This window comes from Rhinatrema bivittatum, chromosome 1, assembly GCF_901001135.1.
Source record: "Rhinatrema bivittatum chromosome 1, aRhiBiv1.1, whole genome shotgun sequence".
NCBI classification, from domain to species: Eukaryota; Metazoa; Chordata; class Amphibia; order Gymnophiona; family Rhinatrematidae; genus Rhinatrema; species Rhinatrema bivittatum.
The window spans coordinates 94143528-94166958 of record NC_042615.1 but is presented as its reverse complement, the minus strand read 5'-3'; the positions used below and the strand labels follow the sequence as shown (position 1 = coordinate 94166958).

General features: G+C 44.0%; 1 protein-coding gene across 2 annotated transcripts in view; it reads right to left on the bottom strand.

Moving 5' to 3' along the window:
• The window catches only part of SAP30 (Sin3A associated protein 30), a 37548-nt gene extending 15111 nt beyond the window's left edge, over positions 1-22437 (bottom strand). The window contains exon 1 of one of the 2 annotated variants that reach the window (XM_029575796.1): positions 21976-22437. In XM_029575796.1, coding sequence (XP_029431656.1) covers positions 21976-22194 — 219 coding nt within the window. In that variant the 5' untranslated portion in view covers positions 22195-22437. Of the gene's footprint in view, positions 1-21951 lie in introns of both variants that reach the window. The other variant, XM_029575727.1, reaches the window with a different exon arrangement.
• Between the last annotated feature and the right edge of the window lie 994 nt (positions 22438-23431).

Sequence of the window (23431 nt, the reverse complement as noted above, 5' to 3'; positions counted from 1 at the left end):
AACCAGTTCCATGTATAACAAGGATTTCCAAAATTTTTAAGGGAAGGGCCACATGGGAAATTTAAAAACACCGAGAGGGCCAGGGGGATCAAAATGCTGGGGAGGCAGGGTGTCACTGAAATATTTCTAGGGAGTTGGCAACCTTGCCACATTCCAATGAACCCTGCCACCTGCTTTCCTACCCCAGCATCTGCATCCACCCTCCTGAGGGAATGAGGGGCAGAATAAGTGGCAAACTTTCTCTTCCATTCACCCCCAATAAACTCTTACTTGCTGCCTCACTCCCCTTTTTTCTGTTTTACACTCCTAGCCCTTCACCTTGCCTCACCTTTCCTTTCACCTCCTTCCTCTTCCCCGTTCTTGGAGTGGAGGAGTAGCCTAGTGGTTAGAGCAGTGGACTATTGAACCAGGAGACCAGGGTTCAAGTCCCACTGTCGCTCCTTGTAACCTTGGGCAAGTCACTTTACCCTCCATTGCCTCAGGTACAAACATAGATTACAGTACCTGAATATAATCTACTTTGAGGTGCTGAAAAAAAGTGGAATATAAAAATCTAAATAAAGACATTTGCAGTTACTACCTTGGGAAGCCTGCTGGGCAGACTAGATGGACCATGCTGGTCTTTTTCCACCATCTATGTTACTATGTTGTGTTCCCCTCCTCTCACACCCGGATATCTTCCACTTATGATGGTGAGGGTTGGGAACCCCACTGGAACTTTTGCTCACTCTGATGCAAGCAACTTGAGCATGTGGGAGAATTGTAGGGCACAATTCTTCTGCTGCTGATCTTGGGCAGTCCAGAGGAAAATCCACTGCCAACCTTTTTTTTACTTGCTGAGGGCAGCAAAAGAACATGCTCCCATGGCTCTCTTCGGGCTACATTACAACTATTCTTCCTCTTGTTGCCAGGGGCCAGATAAAATTAGGCCATGGACTGGATGTGGCCCAAAGGGCATAGACCCCCTGATGTAAAAGATGCCTGCAAGTCAACTCCCTCAGGAAATTGGTGATGGAACAGAGTATTTGGCAAGGCTGAGAAAAATCTGGAACAATCAATGCAGCAAAGAAATGTTTAATGAAGCAAAGATGGAAAACCCGAGCAGCCAGGAAGGTGAAAATGGATTACAGGATGACATCTGCACCCAGAATACTAAAACCACTAGACCCTACACACACTAACTCCAATTTCCTTTGAGCTAAAGAACCGCTATGCAGGGAGAGAAAGAACCAGAATGTGCAAAGCTAAGCTCAACAATCACTGCACCTAGGATGTGAAAGGTAGGGTGGTTGGCGACTCCCTTCTGCAGGGCCCAGAGGCCTCCATCTGCCGAGCAGACAAGTTGTCCTGGGAGATGTGCTGCATGCCAGGTGCCAAAATCTGAGCCATTATAAAGAAATTGCAAAAGCATCAAGCCTACGGACTATTATCAGATGCTGCTTCTCCACATTGGCATGAATGATACAGAACCTTTCAGAAAGGTCTTTATGGTTCTGGGTGAAAGGGTGAAGCAGATAGGGGCACAGACGGTATTTTCCTCAGTCCTCTCAGTCAAGGATAAAGGTCAAGGCAGAGAAGGTCATACTGTAGATTAATGAATGGCTGTACAGATAAGGTCAACAAGATCGTTTTGGCTTTCTGGGCCATGCAATGCCTCTCCTCCCTTTCTTGCTAACCTGTCCTTCCTGAATAGATTATAGCCTGGTATAATTATATCCCAGTTATGTATCTCTGTGTACTGATGAGCACAGATGGGATCCACCTATCAAGAAGGGGTGCAGTATCTTCCAATACAGAATGGCAAACCTACCAATCGGGCCGATACAGTACAGTGCGCTCCATTGGAGCGCACTGTTAACCCGCCATTGGACACGCGTTTTCCCTTACCCCTTATTCAGTAAAGTGCCAAAAATGTGCGTCCAACCCGCCGAACTTAATAGCGCCCTCAAGATGCATGTTGAAGGCCCTATTAGGTATTCCCGCGCGATTCAGAAAACAAAATGTGCAGCCAAGCTGCACATTTTGCTTTCAGAAATTAGCGCCTACCTTTTGGGTAGGCGCTAATTTCTTTGGGCACCGGGAAAGAGCACAGAAAAGCAGTAAAAACTGCTTTTCTGTGCACCCTCTGACTTAATATCATGGTGATATTAAGTCGGAGGTCCCGAAGGGTAAAAAAAGTAAAAAGAAAAAAAAAAAGAGAAAAAATTTGAAGTCGGCCCACGGCTGTCGGGTCGAAAACCGGACGCTCAATTTTGCCGGCGTCCGGTTTCCAAGCTCGTGGCTGTCAGCGGGCTCGAGAACAGATGCCGGCAAAATTGAACGTCAGCTGTCAAACCCGCTGACAGCCACCGCTCCGGGCCAAAAGGAAGCGCTAGGGATGCGCTAGTGTCCCTAGCGCCTCCTTTTACCTGTTTCTACCGCCGGGCCTCATTTAAATACAGAATCGTGCGCACAGGCGAGTGGCCTGGTCGTTCGCCCGCTCTCCCGCGGACTTTACTGAATCGGCCCGAATGAGAGCTTTAAATGTGGATTGTTGGATATGGATGAACAAGCTCTAAAAGGTAAGTTATAGTCCTCAGGAAAGTAAAACATTAAATACTTATAGAAACAGGAAAAAAAAAGGGTAACATCTGAAATGCTATGTACACTAATGCTCACTGTATGGGAAATAACATCCCAGATCTAAAGGCAGTTATAGAAGACAGATCTGAAAAAGTGAAGGTCACAGACACAGGTACACAGAGATCCATAATTGGGATATAATTATACCAGGCTATAATCTATTCAGGAAGGACAGGTTAGCAAGAAAGGGAGGAGAGGCATTGCATGAAGAGAGGAGGCACTGTGGGTTAGTGTGGAAAGTGGAAATCCATTTAGATTGATGTGATATACAGATCTCCTTCACAGGCAGAAAAAAGATGCAGATTTAATTGAAGAAATTTACAAAATTGCTATATTAGGAGAGGTACTATTGTTACGCAATTTCAATTTTTGGATACTGACTGGGACATCCCAACTGTGGTGTCATCTAGATCCTGAATCGTCTGTAAGAATAACTTTTCCAGCAATTGGTATCAGAACCAACACAAACCAATGATATTGGACCAGGTGCTTGCAAATGGGGGGAGAGTTTCTGATATCATAGTGGAGGATCACCTGGGGTCCAGGTCTCACCAGATGGTGTGGTTCACTATTTGATTGACTCAGGGAAAACTATGGAAATGCTTAGAATAGTCGCCCACTTAGCAGATGAAAATTTTGATAAATTTTGAATATAGAACGAACCGCATCAGCAAGCCAGTCAGCGTATCTCCTGTGAATATGGAGATCGCTCGGTCTTTTCAACCATTTGCAGTAAATTCTATGGGGGTAAATTTCAAAGGAGTTACGCATGTAAATGTGACATACTATCGTAGCAATTTTCAAAAGCTATTTACTCGAGTAAAGTGCACTTACTTGAGTAAATCCTATGGACAATTCAATGGCATATATTGTAGCAATTTTGAAAAGCCCACTTACTTGAGTAAAGTGTATTTACTCGAGCAAAAACCAGTGCTCGAGTAAATGCTTTTGAAAATCTAGCCCATTATGCGGTCCATCTTTCAAGTTATGGTGGTGTAAATCAGATCAAATTGAATAGGCTCGCTGTATGAACATGCGTTAAAGAACGTGATTGACGGATATCAAGATACGTCCAAGTTCTGAGATCTTTAACAGAAAATAAATAGGCTCAACAACGGCCGAAGATCAGCATTTGACACAGTGGATCATTTATTGCTAACACCTTTGCAGGAATTAGGAATTACACACAGTCCTAAAATGGATTAGGTCATTTTTAGAAGACTGGCAATTTTATTTTTTTTTGCATGAAGAACAGATATATTATCATTAAAAAATGTTTGTGGAGTGCCATAAGGTTCTATTTTATCTTCTCTGCTTTTTAATTTGTTTTTAACTCCATTGCCAGAGTGCAAAGCTTAGGCTTCAGATGAGATATATATATATATATATATCTTTGGATACAGTACTGTATCCAAAGAACCCAATACTGTATCCAAAGAACCCAAAAAGGTGAATATAGATAGTGTTGGAAACAATTCATCAAATGAAAATGTTGAGATAAACAGATATAACAAATTTTTCATGTATCAATCAAAATGATCTGAACAAAGTGACCATCACAGAGACGCTATTCACACTCATCATTTGAATTAGCAAAGTCAGATGAGCATCGAAGCCGAATTAATAATCTCACTCCAAATGTTTCGGTGGTCAAACACTGCACAGATCATCGTACATTTGCACATCTACAATGGACTATATTACAAGTTGTCCGGGCCTCCCCAAGGGGCAGAAACACAGCTGCTTTTCTCAACTAATCAAGAGCAGAGGTTTATTTTTCATTTAAACACCATTGTTCTAAACAGCTTGCACAAGGACATTAAGGGATAGATTTTATAATATACACACAGGCATCCATGTGCATGCGGTTCCCGGTGCGCACACATAGACGTGCCGATTTTATAACATGCGTGCACGTTATAAAATCGGGTGGCTGCACGCACATGTGCGCCGGATTTTATAATCCGCGCTTGTAAAGGGGGGGGTGAACATTTTCAATTTTTGCGCAGCGACACAATCCAGGCTTCAGGGAACTTCCCTAACCCCCTGCCTAACCTCCCTTCCCCTATCCTTTCTACCCCCTAAAACTAACCTACCTTGCCTGATTTTTTTTTTTATTTTATTTCTTGCTGCTTCTTGGGAGCCTAAGTAAAATTACGCGCGCCAGCCGGCTGCCAGCAAGCGCTTCCCGCCATTTTTCATTTAAAATGGCAACACCTCCAGTATACCAGTTTTGACCAGACAAGACGCTGACAAGCACAGTGGACAGAGTGAACTGTGTAAGAGCAACTGCGTCTAGGCTTGGTATTTATTACAAAGTACTTTAAGGAACTGTGTTTTTTGAAGTGGGTCTACACTAGGAAGTGAATCTTGTGTCAATATGTCAGACATTATAAAATAAGTGTTTAATATGCTTTACCTTGCCATTGTGAATCCATAGTTAAGTATAACACCATCTATCTCTATTCTTATGCCCCTAATGCAGATTACACGAAACACTGGGGCAGTGTCAACAGTGTCAGGTGGCAGCATTCAAGAAGATGTGCACAGTCACTTCTAAGTTATTTTATTTGCAAGAAAAAATGTCTTAAAAAAGCATGCATACAAATGACCAATGATTACAATACAGATGCAGTCTTATCAATACTTTACAAATGAAATGTGTCAGTGTCTCTATATAATGTTCACTTTGTTCAGATCATTTTGATTGATATATAACATTGATTTTTCATGTATCTAATGTTTCATCTCAACATTCTCATTTGGTGAATTGTTTCCAACAATATATACACTGACGACTTTCAAGTATTGGCAGCTTTTAATGCTAACTCTGTCCAGGATATGAATATTTTCAACTCCTTTTTAGATAAGATTGCTAGTTTACTATATGAACATGAATTATATGTTAACCCACAAAAATATGAAGCAAGCTGGTTTGGGAGATGCAAGTCCAATGTAAAACTTACTCCATGTATGTGAAATGTCATACCCCTTGTAGATGTAGTCAAAATTTTGGGAATTAACTTGGATAGTGCACTATCTATGTCTAAGCAAGTTTCGCTGTTATCCAGATCCATTTTTTTTAATCTTTACATGATTCATAAACTTGCACCATTTTTATTGAAAGCTGATCTGACCCTATTAGTTTATGCATTAGTACCGTCATGAAATTGATTATTGTATAATTCTCTATCTTTGGGTATCACAGAGATACATTTAAAACGTATACAACTGCTACAGAATACTGGAGCAAAAATAGTGTTTGGTGTTTCTAAATATGCTCTTTCCCCATTGTTGCAGGATTTACACTGGCTGTCGGATAGATTTTAAAATTCTTTAACATGCAAGGCTATAAGTATAGGGAAATCTGACCATTATGGCATAAAAAAAAATTTGAATTTTTGGTGCTATAATGGTCTGCTCTGAGGATGTATGAAAAACAGGAGACATTCAGTAGACACCTATAGTTTCAAGAAATGAAGAAGGAATGAGGACTTGAAACAGTCAACGGATGGCGATATGCAGCTTGTCTTAGACTTCTGCTCCCTCTGTTGCATATTTTCTATCAAAACACGAAACCGTGTCGATTACAAGATGCAGCTTGAAAGATAAGAATTTTATTTACAAACAATTATTTTTTTTTTAATGTAAAACTCAGTGTTGGGTATTAGCACTGAACGATGATAAAAGATAAGGTAACTGAAAATTTTTTAACCATGAGTGCCTATTATGATGCTCATTCTGAATTTTGAGGAATATTCAGTAGAGGCTCTTGTCACTTATTTATGTTGTCTCTTCCTGTTTTGACAGAAGTTATGTTTCACTGTAGAGGCATTTAAATACCTCCAAGGAATAAATGCACAGGATGAGGGCTTCTTTCAACAGATAAAGAGGTTCTAGAACAAGAGATCATGGGATGAGTGAAAGGGTGTAGACGCATGAAAAAGTCAAAGGCATATTTTTTTCCGAAACTGTGCTAGACACATGGAACAACCTCCACATGGAGGTGGCATCAAGGACAGTATCAGAATTCAAGAAATGGGACAAATACAGAAGAACTCCAAATGACAGAAAGACTATAAAACTAAGCAGATGTGTATGAGCAGACTAGAAGGGCCAGATGGTCTTTATCTGCTGTCAAATTCTATGTTTCTATGACTGATCCAGCTCACAGGAGGCTTCACCAGAATAACTTCACTGAGAGCAGCATCTGTTTAACTGGGACAAAGTATAATCAAACCCTTTCAAGTTTTAAAGAGAAAAAGTCTTACACAAACAAAATGCAATGGTTGCACAACAGATGAGGAAACAGTACATCGTTTCAGAGTACTGGGCAGATATAGGAAAACAAACAGCATCCTCAGTATAGAAATATGAATCCAGTGAGCAACTTACTTTTTATCAAGGCTATTTGATAAAAAAAATAAAAAAGGAACCCATGTCTCTACATATTTTTTTTGCTGGCTGTGGGTTCTTCTTTTCTTAAAAAACAAACAAACAAAAAACAAGCAAAGGGGACCCAAAGAGCACAGAGTTGGAACTTTTTAAAGCTTTATTGCCTTCTGAAAGACTGGGGCCAATTTGGAGCTGCAGCCGGTGGTATGTTTACAGTGTTGGCTCCCAACATCACAGGATGTTTTACCTCAAAGACCCTACTCTCTGTTCTGTGTCAGAGCTCTTCCAGTGGTGGGGTCTGGATCAAGGAGGGATATAAAGTATTATACTGTATAATGTACCAACTATATGCATTCTCTCTAAGAATGTTCAAATGCTGTTCTATTTAATGTACCATGTAAAAAATGTAAAAAGCATCATTTTGACTTTTTCTCTGAAGGCTACCTCTGTGTGTAAATGCACTATGAAATCTATGAAATAGGGAAGGGTCAGGGGTTGATAACTCAGAAAACAGACTGGGAAAAAAAAAAAAAAAAGAGACACCGAAACACAACCAACTAACCTAGAATTAAAGGTAGGAAGTGGTTTTGGAATGGCCTTAAGCAGGTCAAATAATGAGTCCATCAATTGAGTGAGTGGTGTCAAAACAAAAAACAGTTAAGGGAAAATGCCAAGAAGTCCAAATAATGAGATGTAAAATTATACAGGCATATAGTGTATATCTATAAAGCTGGAGAAATGTATAGGAAGTGGAAATAAATCCATAAAGAGAAAAGAAAGCTGACTAGCTTAAATGCAAAGGCACCAAACAATTGAACATACACTAAAGAAAGGAATTGCTCAAACTATAGTTACTGTCATTTATTTTCAACAAACTAAGACTCTGGGAACCTGACCTTGCTTTGGTCAAAGGCTTAGAGAGCACTCCTTCTTAAAGAATAGCGGCAAGTCCCAGCAAGCCATACCAGACTCTGATAGAAAGGCATGAGCATAGTCCCTGGTTTCCTATGGCAGCTCAAGGGTATATTCTGCAGCAGGAGTTAGAAAATTATGTGGCAATTATACGGCATGTTTGCATAGATTTATGTATTAAATAATGTAACTCTCTACTTTGCTTTATAAAATAAAACAGATCATTTTCTGGCATGTGTGCGCCCAGAAAATTTATTTTGTTCATTATGGGGATGGAATCTTCATGATTGGTGCTAGGAAGCGAGGAGATGAACAGAAAACAGGTTTAGAGAAGGGAATGACAAGGGAGGAAAATGAAGAAGGGATCTCAGGGTGGAGGGGTATTAGAGAGGGAAAAAGATAGAGGATTCACTCTCTCACACTCCTCCCACTGCCAATTCTCTCTCAATCTCTCACACACAGACATCACAACTCCTACTCCCAAACTCACACACATATCTTAAAAACCTCCTCACCGCCAAGCCTCTTTCCCCAATCTTCCACCGATAGAAGTTTGTCTCTGTTGTCCTCAGACTACCAATGTCTTGGGCTTCTTCTTCCCCTGCTGCCAGGGCTAGAGTGTTGATACTAAGGTCCAAGCAGCAGGAGAAGAGGCCAAAGCTTAAGATACCACCACTGCAGTCTTCAGATTACCAAGCTCAGATCCATAAAAATATGATGCCAGAAAAAGACCATATGGCACATCCAGTTTGCCCATATGTCCAATTAATTTAACATAATCGGAAAGCATCAACCAGGTGCAGCAGGAAATGATCCTGTAGCAAGGACCTGCTCTCCAGGTGGTGCACTGTCCTCTCGCACAGAGTATGTGTCTCCCAGGGATACTGCCCAGGAGGGATGTGTTAGGTCGACTATCAAGTTGGTGATTCGATTATTAGGAATGTAGACAGCTGGGTGGCTAGTGAGAGTGAGGATTACCTGGTAAACATGCCTACCTGAAGGTGGCGGACCTCACGCGTCACTTAGATAGGATTTTAGACTATGCTGGGGAGGAGCCAGCTGTCGTGGTACATGTGGGTACCAACAACATAGGAAAATGTGGGAGGGAGGTTCTGATAGCCAAATTTAGGTTAAGTAGATATCCTAGAGGATATCATGCACTCGGATTGCCATGATATCCTTACGATGCTCAAGTACTGAAGGATATCCAGCATTTTGTTCCTGGATTCCTTCTCTATGTGCAATGTAAATTGCACAAAGAGAAGGAATCCTGCCATCAACTGCACAAACCCTGTGAAGGAGAGGTCCTCAGGGACTTCCTTCTGTCTGGAGGAAATGAAAGTTCAGACAGAGACCTGTCGATGACATTTTCTGACCCATTGTGACAGCCATCACACCCCTAGGAGTAAGAGGATTCTGATCCACTGAGGCTCACAGGGGAGGGATCTCTGGCCAGCGGGTAAGTGTCTAGTATAGCTGGCTGGAGGGCCCCTGACCCCGAGGAGCCCTATCCCCTTGGGTGAGGGCTTCCTCCTGAGGAATCATGGATTACCAGTGGATTGGCTGTTACTAACTCCAGTGCCCCTTCAGGTCTCTTTGACAGGTGGGGCACCAGCACTGATGCTGATGCAGCACCAAATGCCTGCAAGGAATTGAGCAGAGGCGCGAGAATCAACTGTGCTACCCTCAGTGTCACCGATGCCTCAGTAGAGGCCCTGCAACGCCTTTTCCACAGCCTGCTGAATACATCTCTCCAATTCCTCCTCAAAGTTCACCGATGCCAACACAGACTGGGAGGCACTTTGGAACCGAGAGGAGGATTGGTGGCAGACACCAGGACCAGTGGAGACTGTGGTGAGCCCCCAGGATTCTTGTAGGATGAGCTTTCCTCACTACGGGGCTGCTTTGGCATGTTCTCGGCAGCTGCCAGACCATCCCTGTGCATCAAGGAGACCAATGTCAATGCTTCTTTCACTTCCCTCTTTCTTCGGGAGGGGTCTTCCTGGATGCAGAGGTTGAACCCAAGGTCTTCTTTGACTGAGAGGATTCTGACAACAGCCTATCTCCGGGTTCCCTGTACACCAACAACATAGAGGGAACCAAAGGCGGCCCCCCTCCCTCCGATGCCACCTCCATCGGTACCTCTCCTTGGACCATCAATGTTAATGCCTCCAATGCATCGGTCTTCCAATGCTTAAATAGATGTTCCATCAAATCCAAATGGAACTGGTGTCCTTTTGGGGGTCATTTGTGCACATCTGTAGCAACCTCAGACATTATGTGATGTCCCCAACCACAGGACACATCTATCACGGGGATCCATAATAGATATAGTCCTCTTGCATTGAGGGCATCTCTGGAACTCTGAAGACATGGTGTCGCAAAACAAAAGAGATGCAAAATCAAACTCTATGGCAGTGGCTGGTTGATGGTTGGCTGGCACCCTGTCCAGAAGGGAACAGCAAACCAAAATGTACAGAAAATGCCAAAAAAGCTGCCTAGAGATACTATCAGGGAAGAACACAGTCAGATGATGAAGAAAAGGGAGAGAAAAAAAATGAGAAAACATTTACAAGGCAAAATCCCCACTGAAATAAAACTCTCCAAGGAAAAAAGAACTATTGAAGAACTCCACATGGATGCATGACATAATGCATGCTCAATGAGGCTCAGTCAAAGTTCTAGAAACTTTGACATAAATTTTCCATGCCAGACTTCACTGGATGATGTCAACCATGTGTGAGGACTGCCATCTTGCTTATCTTGAGAGAAAAGTTTAACACCTGGTGCAAAAAGTGGCAATTACAGCCCTAAACACCTTCCTGGACAGACTGGTCTTTGTCTGCCTTTAGTTAATATGTTTCTATCCTTTACTGAGATATGAAAAATAGCAGGCATGAAAAGCATATCATGCCATTTCCCATAGATCTGGTAAAACCAAATCTGCTCATGACACTCCACTTCTTAGTGTTTGGGTACTTGCCAGGTTCTTGTAGCCTGATTTTGCCACTGTTGGAAACAGGGTGCTGGGCTTGATGGAATCTTGGTCTGACCCAGTATGGCAACATCTCATGTTCTTAATATCATGAGTAAGCATCTTAACATGCTCATTATGCTTTGCTATACAGCACATTTTTAGGGCACCCAAGAGGGTCTTAATATGCAGGTTACATTTAATTGTGCAGACTACTAAGGGCTAGTTTCATCAAGGTCTTCTCCTATAGAAAGATTATCACCCATTATCTTCTTTTAACTGGAGCAAACAGACTAATTTACTACATTCCCTGATGCTACTCCAGCTGAAATGTGATTCTAGATAATGGCAAAGCTCTAGCTTCCATTCTCGTTACAGAAGCAACAGGCTTTGTTTATTCCCCAGTCACTCTTCTTCTAGTGAAAACAATATAAGAATAAAGTATCCTGTTATATTTAATTTAACTTTTGTAAATGTAAATTGTATGCAGTGATACATGTCAACGGCAGGGGAGAAAGTCTGATACTTCACTTTCAATGCATATCCAGCATAACTCTCTGCTTCAACGGCTGGGGGGGATGAAGAAAAGTGGATCTATATACAGACAACAACCAACAAGGACTGAATTACATAGTCTGGGTAAACAAATAAGCATGGGTGTAGCTTGCTTATTGCAGCGGTTACTACCCCTATCTAATTAAGCTAGATATTTCACTTAGATACAGTTCCAACACTGCTCTCTACATTAATAGTGGGGGTGGAAGGGAAATAGAACTAAAAGGTTACTAAGAGCCAAAAGTAACAACAGATAAGTATGAGATATGAGAAAAAAAAAAAAAGAAGTGTATTTGGTCTTCTTCTGCCGTCATTTCTATGTCACATAATTGTCTCAAAGTTTAGTTTCCAAAAATCCTTTTTAAACACAATCATGGAAAATAGTAAATTCCACAGATGGCACAAAGTAAAATAAAAAATGGAGTGGCTCAGTAAGAAGAAAGTAAAAAATGGAGTGGCTCAGTAAGAAGAAAGTCTATGCCCTCGCATGCCCGATCAAAGCTCAAACTTGAATCCAACAGAAAATCTGTGGCAAGTCTTGGAAACTGAAGTCTACCGATGATCCCCAGCCAGCTAAAATCAGCTTTAGCATGTTAGGCCTACTGGCCTCTGGACATCTCCTCGCTCCTCCACCGCTGTTCCTACTCCTCCGGCGGCGGTGTGGGCAAGCCCCCGGAAGGGCCGACACTCTCCCCGCGCTACCAGGACCGCTCCGCTCCTGCCGCAGACATGGACGCCGCCGTCAGCATCATCGCCTCCCCCCCCCCCCCCCCAGGCACAGCCCGCGCAGATTTAAAGGGCTCACAGCTGGGAGATGCTGCAGACCCCTCCCGTTTACGTTGGAAGCGGCCCTATTTAATTCCCAGTAGTACCTTTGCCAGATGACTTGGCAACAGGTCTCCCTTGCGTGCTTTTGCTTGTTCCAGCATTTGGATCCTGCTTCTGCCTCCCTTCGCCTGTCCCGGACCCCAGTTCCTGTTTTCCTTCAGACAGATCTCCCTGGCTTGACCTTTGGACTGGACCTCTCCACGCCTGATTGCCACCTGCCACTGACCACTGGACTGGATCTTCCTTTGTCTACTTTCCACGCCTTCACCTTCTCTCTCTCTACAGGGGCCCTCCTAAGTCCAGCCGGTCCCGGCACCCAAAGGCTCAACCCGCAGGGAATGGGATTGGTGAAGCTCCAGCCAGCCCCCGTCGTCCATCTGCCTCGCCTCCTGTCGTTGGGAACCTGCGGCAGGTCATCCTCCCAGGTAGCGCCAATCCCAACACAGGCCCACATCTCCATTGACGTCACAACATAGCAATACTGTCAAGAGGAATGGGCAAAAACTGAAGCATCCCACTGCACATGTTGGTAGAGAAAAACTGGAGGTTGATTATTTTAGTCTATGTAACTCTGTTTAAGGGATGGAGGGAACAGGTAAGATTTTATGTTGTGTTTGTGTGTTTAAGTTTTTGGAATGTTTTTATTAGAACTGTAATTGTTATAATTTATGCTATGCTGTCCACCGCTGCAGGCAGATATATATGCAAAAATAAACAAACAGACACTTATCCTTAATGACTCGTGACTGTTATTGCTGTAAAAGGGGTTTCCACCAAGTATTGCGTCAAAGGGTGTGAAGACTTATGCAGTCAAGACTTTTTGGGTTTATATTTTTAATTACTTTTGGTTGGGCCTTTTTTGGATTTAATGTCATGTTATGGTTTAATATTTTATGTATGTAATTTTAATACTGTACTCTGCTTCAAATGCCATGCGCTTTGTGAAGAGCATGGGCTATAAATTTTAATAAATTCAAAAATTTCTATAACTGTTCTTTCATGATAAAATTGTAGAGTATGTTGTGTAGATCAATGAAACAAACTACCGTATTTTAATGCATTTTGATTTGTATATTTGGACAGCAGAATGTTAAAAAAAAAACAACATACAAGCATGTGAAGACTTTTACAAGGTACCTTACTGACACATTAAAAGTTGAACAAGATCTGCATATTCATCTTAAGTGCAATGCGGGTGTTCACTTTTATGTGTATATAATGTTCAAAGGGCATAAGAGACATTACATTTTAATGAAGTTTAAACCATAATAAAAAAACTTGTTGACTCATTTCAATTAGTTCAGTAAGTTTGAAGGCTTGCCCAGGGATCAAATTTCACTTAAAATTGTAGTTGGCCATCAGGCAAAACAAACAAAAAAAAAAAAAAACAAACCTCCTCATGCAGCAGCTCTTGGCCTTAGGGCAGACATTATTCATCAGGATGGCCCGGCCTGCCAGAAAGCTGTTAGGTCTGTGTGCCTCTGTGGAGGAGCCAATCCCCTCAGGACAAAAAACAGTGGTGATGACGACCAGCAACCAGGCAAATAATTAACCCAAAGGGCCTCTGATTTCAAAGCCTCTTGATTGTTTCTTTCAGTTGGCTGAAAGTTCAGGTACTTGCTTGAGTCATGCTGTCCAGGTGTTAGGTCTGTGGACCCTTGAGCTGGCTAGATGGTGAATTGGATTCGCTGAAGGGAGACCCTCAGCGTGACTCGTAGCCGGGAAGCGGCTCAGGGCTGGAGACCAGTTAGGACCTAGGCGGTTTCCTGGTGAAGAGTAATCAGAGGAACAGTTCAGTGGCCTTGAGCAAAGGTGCAAAATGAGGAGAAGGACCGGCAGCAGACAACGGAACCGGAGACAAAACCAGGAGTCATCCCGGGCAGCGAAGCAGGAATACCATTGGACGTACCGAAGTCAGGAGCCAGGATGACAAGCCAATGGAAGAGCAGGAAACAGGAGCAGGCATCAGGAACAAGCAAACGTTAGGAACAGCAACTTACTTCTCAGCAGAGACGACCCGTTGCAAGGCAAAGAATGAGAGTCCCAGCAATGTTTAAATAGAAGAAGGTATCTGACATCATCCTTCAGGGCGGAGCTGAGTTTCCCACGCCCTAAGGGGTGGGACCAGAGGCTGAGAGTCTGCGGCGTCTCCCTCGTGGAGGGAACACCACGGGAAGATCCCTGACAGGTCAGGAAGGGCCCCGAGGACGCCGCGGTCGGCAGAGCAGCTGTGAGGTAGGCCGGGGGGACCGGCCGCGGACCTCTGCGAACCGGGACCGCAACAGTACCCCCCTCCTATGCCCCCCCCCCCAGGGGTCTGGCCTTAGCAGGATGATCCTGATGGAATCCGTGGAGAAGGTTCTTGTCCAGAATGTTAGATGCAGGTTCCCAAGTGTTCTCCTCAAGAACGTAACCCTCCCAGGAGAGAAGATACTCCCATCTCCTGTGATGGAAGTGTACGTCTAAGACATCTCGTACCTGATAAATGGTCTCTTCTTCTGCCACAGTCTTGGAGGGTCAGGTGGTTTGTTGTGGAAGACCGACAAGACCAGAAGTTTGAGTAAGGACACATGAAAAACACATTGTGAATCCTTAGGGTGGACGGGAGGCATAAGCGATAAGAAACTGTGCCTACACACTCCATAATAACAAATGGACCAGTGTACTTAGGAGCTAGGCGCATGGAAGGGATTCACAAACAAATGTTTTTGGTGCTTAACCAGACCTTGTTTCCGGTGGAAAATACAGGAGCAGAGCGCAGATGCTTATCTGCGTGTCTTTTTGCGGAAGCGGCTGTCTGTTGCAACTTAGTCTGAGTGGATCCCCAAAGATCTCGCAGTTGTTGGGCCGTAAGTTGTGCAGCTGGAGATGGTACTGTCAAAGGCAGGGGCAAAGGAGGCTTGAGTTGTTTCCCGTAAACCAGTTGGAAAGGAGAAAGGCCTGTAGCTGAATGACAATGGTGGTTATACGAGAATTCTGCCCAGGGTAACAAGGCCACCCAGTCGTCTTGTTTGACTACAAAGATTCAGAGGAAAGCTTTCAAAGTCCGGTTAGTACGTTCCACTTGACCATTGCCCTGCAGAAGTAAAGTCCAACTGAACCCCGAACGTTTTGCATAAGGCTTTCCAATACTTGGCAATAAACTGTGAGCCTCGGTCGGAGGCGATGTGAAGTGGTAGGCCATGTGTACGAAATATATGTTAGGTGAAAAGTTGAGCTAGTTCAGGTGCGGTCGGCAGCTTGGATAGGGGCACAAAGTAAGCCATCTTGGAGAATCTTTCAACTGTGATCCATATCACAGTCTTCCCATCAGAAGGCGGTAAGTCCACTATAAAGTCAGTGGAGAGATGAGTCCATGGCTCTGTTGGAATGGGTAATGGTTGTAGAAGACCCCAGGACGGCCAGGCAAGGGTTTCTGCCTAGCACAGGTGGGACAGGAGCTGACACACAATTGAACGTCCTTGACTTGAGGCCACCAGTAATATCTGGTTAATAGTTCCAAGGTCCAAGCTTTACCAGGGTGTCCTGCAGTCAAGGAATCGTGAGCCCATGACAGAATCTTTCTTCGTAAGCGGATAGGAACCACGATTTTACTATGGGAACTACATCCGTAGCAGCAATGAGGACCTTGGCTGGATCCAGGATGTATTGAGGGGGATTAGGTGCGTCTTCTCTCACCGTGCTACGGGATAGGGCGTCTGCCCGGACGTTCTTAGAAGCGGGTGTAGCGAAAAAAAGTTGAAACGGCTAAAGAATAAGGACCATCGGGCTTGTCTTATGTTGAGCCAGACACAAGAATTCCAGATTCTTGTGATCCGTGTAAATGAAGACAGTATGTTGGGCCCCCTCAGCCACTGGCGCCATTCTTCAAATGCCAATTTAATGGCCAGCAATTCCTTGTCTCCTTTGCCATAATTCTTCTTGGCTGGTGAGAACTTTCGAGAAAAGTAGGAGCATGGCAGTATCTTGCCTTTGTTGGATATTTGACTAAGAACTGTCCCTACGGCTAAATCTGATGCGTCAACCTCTACAATGAACTGGCACTGGATCTGGATGGTGTACACAAGTGTCCAGAAGGAAGGCCTCTAAGATTCTGGAAGGCATGTTGTGCTGCCAGAGGCCAAACCTTGGCATTCGCTCCCTTCTTGGTAAGGGCCATGAGTGGAGCCACTTTTAGCGAATAGTGCGGCATGAACTGCCGGTAAAAGTTGGCAAATCCAAGGAAGCGTTGAGGCCAATCCTTAATTGCCGCTACCTTGTCAGGATCCATGTGGAAATCTGTGGATGACATAATATATCCCGGAAACGGCAGAGACTCTGCTCAAACTGGCATCTTTCCAATTTGGCGAAGAGCCGATTGTACCGTAGTTTTTGTAAGACACTTCAGACGTGTTGGCGGTGTGTAGCAAAGTCTTTGGAATATATCAGTACATCGTCCAGATATACAATAACTGAAGTGTGCAGCATATCTCGTAGTACCTCATTTATTAGGTTTGGGAAAACTGGAGGGGCATTACATAAGCCGAAGGGCATGACCAGATACTCGTAATATCCATCTCGAGTGTTGCATGCAGTTTTCCATTCGTCTTCTGGTCGTATTCTCATGAGGTTGTAAGCTCCCCTGAGATCAAGCTTAATGAAGAGCTTGGCTCCTTGTAATCAGTTTAAGAGTTCTGGAATAAGTGGCAATGGATATCTGTTGCGTTGAGTAATGGCATTGAGACTCCGGTAGTCGATACAGGGCCTGAGTGAACCATCTTTTTTTGCCACAAAAAAGAAACCGGCCCCAGCTGGTGGAGGGTCGGATAAAGCCACGGTCCAAATTTTCTTGAATGTAACGGGACATGGCTTGGGTTTCAGGGAGAGATAAGGGGTATACACGCCCCTTGGGAGGCATGGTGCCCGGCAGCAAATTTATGGCACAATCAAAGGGTTGGTGTTCTGGAAGGAATTTGGCCTTTTCTTTAGAGAATACATCCATGTATTCCAGATATTGGTCAGGTAACGACAGAGGTGTAGTCAGAAGCGAAATGCAGGGTCGCGAAACTGTGGCCAGACATGACGAAAAACAGTATGGACTCCAGGCTGCTATTTGGATGACCGGAGAGTGTTTTTGTAGCCATGGTAAGCCTAAGACGATGGGATGAATGGCCTTTTCTAGCACCAAGAACAAAATTTCTTCAGCATGCAGGATTCCAGTGCAAAGATTCAAGGGAATCGTTCTGGTAGAAATACACCCTGGAAGGGGAGTTCCGTGGATAGATGAAATCCGAAGTGGAGGAGTGCGAGGCTGGACAGCAATTTGCAATTGTTGAACAAGGTCAGCAAGGATGAAGTTTCCTTCTGCTCCAGAGTCGATAAACACCAAGGTAGAGAATGACCCCTCATGGTATTCAAATGTAATGGAGACAGTACATTGAGGAGCGGGATTGATGCAGCCTAGGGTCAGCTCACAGACGACTCCTAGGCCCTGGCGTTTTCCATCCATTCACTGCATTGGGCCAGCAGGTGACCCTTCCCTCCGCACTACAAACAGAGGCCTAGGGAACAGCGGAGCCTCCTCTCCTCGGGTGTCAAGGGACTTTGTCCGAGCTGCATGGGTTCTTCACTCCGAATAGTAGTAGCCTCCGTGGAAGGATGCAATGGACAAGAGAAGGAAGGTGATAAGGAAACTGGTCTTTTAGTCAGCTTGACCTCTCGAGCACGTTGTTGAATCAGACGATCAATCTGTCCAGTGAGCTCTATCAAGGCTTCTAGGGAAGGGCCCGAGCGGCGAGCTCGTCCTTTATTCGTGGAGACAGACCCTCTACGAAGATGCTCCGCAAGCTGTCTTCACGCCAACCCAGCTCTGTTGCAAGTGTGCGGAACTCGACAGCATAGTCCACAAGAGGGCGTCCTCCTTGACGAAGGTGCAACAATTCGGTGGCAGCGGTGGACTGCTGAGCAGGCTCATCGAACACAGTCTTGAACGTATGATTAACAGTTGTAGGTCTGTCAAAGAGTCACTCCGCTCCAAGAGTGGCGAAGCCAAAGCCAGGGCTCGTCCATCTAAAAGGGACAGTATATAAGTCATCTTGACTTGATCTGAAGGGAACTGTGTAGATTGCAGGGTGAACCTCATGAAGCAGTGGTTCAAAAAGCCATGACACCGTTTCGGATCCCCCGCATATCGTGGTGGTGCGGGAAGGTGAAGTGAAGCAGACGGACCAGGAGTTAGAACTGGCCAGGAGGCATTGGAGCTAGCGGTGGTGTGGCGTCCAAACGGTTAGCCAGCCTTTCCACAGTAGCAGCCAGCATGTCGAGACAGTGTTGCTGCTGTGAATTCACTGGGCCATGCCAGGAATGGCCTGAACATTCGGATTGTCCGCAGAGTCCGTGGCCTTGCAAACTGTTGAGTCTGTGGACCCTTAAGCCGGCTAGAGGGTGAATTGGATTCGCTGAAGGGAGGCCCTCAGAGTGACTCGTAGCCGAGAGGCGGATTAGGGCTGGAGACCAGGCAGGACCTAGGCGGTTTACTGGTGAAGAGTAATCCGAGGAACAGTTCAGTGGTCTTGGCAGGCAGCAACAGTGCAAAATGAGGAGACGGACCGGCAGTCAGGACAGGCAGCAGACAGCGGAACCGGAGACAAATCCAGGAGTCAGGACGGGCAGTGAAGCAGGAATACCAGTGGACGTACCGAAGTCAGGAGCCAGGAGGACAAGCCAATGTAAGAGCAGGAAACAGGAGCAGGCGAGGACGGAGCAGGAATCAGGAACAGCAACTTACTTCTCAGCAGAGATGGCCCGTTGCAAGGCAAAGAATGAGAGTCCCGGCAGTGTTTCAATAGTAGAAGGCGTCTGATGTCATCCTTCGGGGCGGAGTTGAATTTCCCGCGCTGGTCCCTTTAAATAGCAAGCCCCTGCGCGCGTGCCTAAGGGGCGGGACCAGAGGCCGAGAGTCAGTGGCGTCTCCCTCGTGGATGGGCCAGGACAGGCCTCGAGGACGCCGCGGTAGGCAGAGCAGCTGGGATGTAGGCAGGGGGACCGGCTGCGGACCGGGACTGCAACACCAGGAAGGCTAAAAGCAACACCACGACCCCATTTTTTATTGTGCAGCAAGTTAAATTTAGCAAATATGAGCCAAAATTCAACACAAAATATCTATCTGAAATTTTTAATTTATGACTTCTCAGTTCTTAACCCAGTGTTAACAGTGTTCTAAGTTGCCTTGCAACCATTAGTTTTTGAATCTGTTCCACTTTTCTGCATGAGAATTGAAGAATGCCAACTCCTATGTTACACAACTACTATATGGTCTTTCTATGTTGGTTCTATGTTTTTACCATTCAAAACATTACAAGCAGAAGATGTAAAAAAAAAAAATGCATCAATGGACAATTGTTAAATGAATTATAACTCAATGATAAAATGTATTTCAATCAAGGATTTATCCAGTTTATAAAGTGTTTAACTACTCCAGCATCTCATACCAAAATCAGGACAAAATATCTTCTTGTTGATCTTAATATGTCAAGAAAGAAAATTCACATTCAAGGTCAACAAGCTGGTGTAACCTATAGTTCCAAGAACTGGCATGGCACATCGTTTTCTGTTGAAAATGGGTGAGGTCACAAACAAGTAGGTGAAATAAAGTTATTTGCCTGTATGTCTGCAACGTATGACAAGAAGGAGCAATATTCTGTATAGCCTCCGTTCTAACCCCAATGCATTTCTTAAGGTAAAAATGCCAACTTTGCCCCCTCCCTTGAAAACACTCCCCAATTTACAAAAATAAAAAAGGCTCAAATCCCTTCCCCCCATGACCTAGCTCCACACCAGTTTTTAAAGTTATGAAGAACTCAGACACACATACACAAATATATCAATTCAACCTGATAAGCCTCTCTCTATCAGATTCAACAGGTAGATCCAAAACGTCTACTGAAAATCTTCAGCACCACATAAGCAGCAATCATTTTGGAAGAATTAAGTAAAAATACTAATCAATGACTTTGCAAAACACAATTATCATCAAGCAAAAGATGGAAGGTCTTCAGAGAAAGAGAACCCCAAATCTTTTTTTCCATTTTAAATTCTGCTCATAAACCTGATTGCCTGTGGCAGAAACTGTCCTGATTCATCTTGGATCCATTTTCCACACAGGAAAACAGGAAACAAAAGTGGAAACTTGCGGACAGAGCTCCATATTGCACTACATGTTCCCAATTATTATGAACATTGATAATTTTATTTTACAAGCAGTATGTTAAATTTAAATGAAATACTAAATCCTTTCATTAAATCAGAGACTGATCTTGCATTTTAGGTCATCTTATCAATCAGTGTTTGTATTCACAAAAGTCTACTGCTGATAAAATGATTTTTATAAGGAGATATAAAATAACCAGCAACACAAATCGGGAGCAAACTGACCTCTTTAAAGCAAGCTTGCAACTACTTTAGTGCACTGCCAGATAAGAATAAAAATGAAGAGGTGCATATAACACCACAGAGAAATGAATGGACAACTCTAATCTCAGGAAACTTCCTTAGGACAGATGTTTTCTCCCATCTTTTTGGCTAAAAGTAGTGTGGTGGTTGTATTACTATACCCGAATGCACAGAAATGGACCGACATAGCAACCACACTACTTTTGCCAAGATTTATTAATTTGGATTTTTCTGTCCTTTCCTTTTGGTCATCCTCAGTTTACCCAATGTAATTGGGTAACAATAAGAAATGTTTTGCTTGGACATCTGCCCAGTGGTAAATCTGTTTTTGACTGTAAAGAATGCCTGCATCCTGTTTAGATAACGAGCAATTAACGGTCACCCATTAAAGGGTTTTACTGATCGTCTAACCCAGAACCATCTTGCAGCACTGCTGTTTTTTCCTGTTGCTTTTTTTTTTTACACACAACCACAAGTTATGAACATCGGCTCATCCCTGTAAAAAAAAAAAAAAAAAGCGGCACTGTACTCACCAAGATTTTAGATATAAAAATGTAACAAAATGGAAACCAGAAAGAATGCCAATAATACACTATTTCCCATGTAAGGAAACCTGCGATATAGAAGGCTTTTTTTTAATGCGGATTCAAAATATGGTTAAATAATATATCCAAGGAACGAAGTATCATACTGTAAGCGAGCCTTAGCATAAAATTATCCTGGACAATTTCAAATGACTCTTTTCACCCACTGTCAAAATGTCTACCCATTTCATCTGTATCTAAACTTTTCATCGGTATCAAAAAATTTAAATAAATAAACAAACTTTTCATTTCGAGATTTACCTGCAAGTTTGAAGTACTTACTTTCTGAAGGCTGCACCAGAGAAATTTTACTTTGGAACTTACAGCTATTCTACAGGACTACAACACAATAATAATCTAATGTCCTTATGCCACCAAATTAGATTTTTAAATTTTGGGGGGGGGGGGGGTACACTGTATTGGATCTATCCTAAGAATTATGAAAAGCTTACACGTATCTTATGTAACAGAGCATAAACAGTAAACACGACACCGATGAACGCCAGGATCAGAAGTGGCATTATTGTGGCAGGGAACACTAACGATGCGCCTTTTCTCGTAATGCAACTATTCAGGACTGCTACTTTCGAAAGCGCTAGCAGGTCTTGCGCAGCTCAGCCCACCGAGGATCGGCTCCCTGCAGGAACTTACACTCTTGTCCGGCTCTATGCGCACCTTCTTCTGGGAGATGCTCTTCTGAATCCTCTTGCTAAAGCTGGCGTTGCCTGCAGCCCGGCCGCATCGGTGGCCCTCCTCCCGCAGACAGCACAGCTGCCCGGGGCCGGGGCCACCCACCACGCCAGAAGACGGAAGTCCGGCCACAGCTGGGAGCAACAGCACCCGCGCCCCGGCTGCCTCCTTTTCCTCCTCAGTTTCTCCTAGGAAACCGTTCATGACCCCTTCCCACCAGCACTGCAGCAGCGCCCGAGAAAAGAAGCTCCACCACACCGGCTCCCTCCGTAACGTTAAACCACCAGTCGCGGTTTCTTCTCGCCGCCAAACTCCCTTCTTACAGGGTAGTCCCTGTCTCAAAATTATTATTTCTTTCTTTCCCTCTCTTCCCCACCCACACACGTTCCCGCAGAGGATTGGATAATGGCATCGACCTGCGCTACTCAGGGGCGGAGTTAGATGTCGCGGGCGCTCTCTAGCACTGACGTCTCCTCTTAACCAACTGGCCGGCGGCTGTGGCAGCTTCCTTTGCAGTACTGCGCATGCGGCTTTCCTGAGCCACGCTGAATATGAAAGTAGAAGGTGCTGACCTTTCTTCAAGGTTACGTATGACAGGCTGGAAAACTGCAACTGCCAGCGTGCAGCACAAGAGGCTTTTGCTTTTCTTTACACTATATACTCCTGGGGGAATTCTGCACCATACGCTTAAAATTCTGCATATTTTATATTGGTCAAAATAACAATTTACATGACAGCTAAGTAATACAGTATAAATAATGTGTAGCACACAATATCGACTGGTCAATACATATGAACAAACAGACAATTGTAAATACAGTCACATCACTGGTACAAATTCAAAGACGCAAATAATGATATATGGTATCAGAGGAAGGACCGCAACATGGCCATGTTTCGCTTCAGGGTTACGTCAGGGGGACCGGAACTTCCGTTTATCTTAATTACTGAAGCATTTCAATGTAAGATGACCAAATAGCTGACTGTATACAATTCAACTAAGGAGATGTGCAAGGGTTCAAACACAACTCTGTAAGTTCTGAACTCAGTGTCACAACCAGGACCATACAATGGATTCCAACACTGGGAAAACAGTGAGCTGGTTAAAGAACCTTTGCCACGGGTTGACAGAGAAAGAACCACCACGGCATGAAATGGACAGTGTATTCTTTGCACAGCGGGAGATTTTTTAAATATAAAGGTATCAGCCCGAACTCAGGCAGTGATGATATCTTAGTGATTTAATTGTTCAGGAGGGAGATCCTTACGAAGCTTCATATAATCGGTAGGTAGTTACAGAATAGCACCCTTGCATATCTTCCCTCTTTCTAGTGCACATACACAGCCTCATACACACTCCCTCTCTCTTGCATACACACCCATAGAAGCTCCCTTTCTCTCTCACACACACACACTCCTTCACAATCTCCTCCTATAGGCT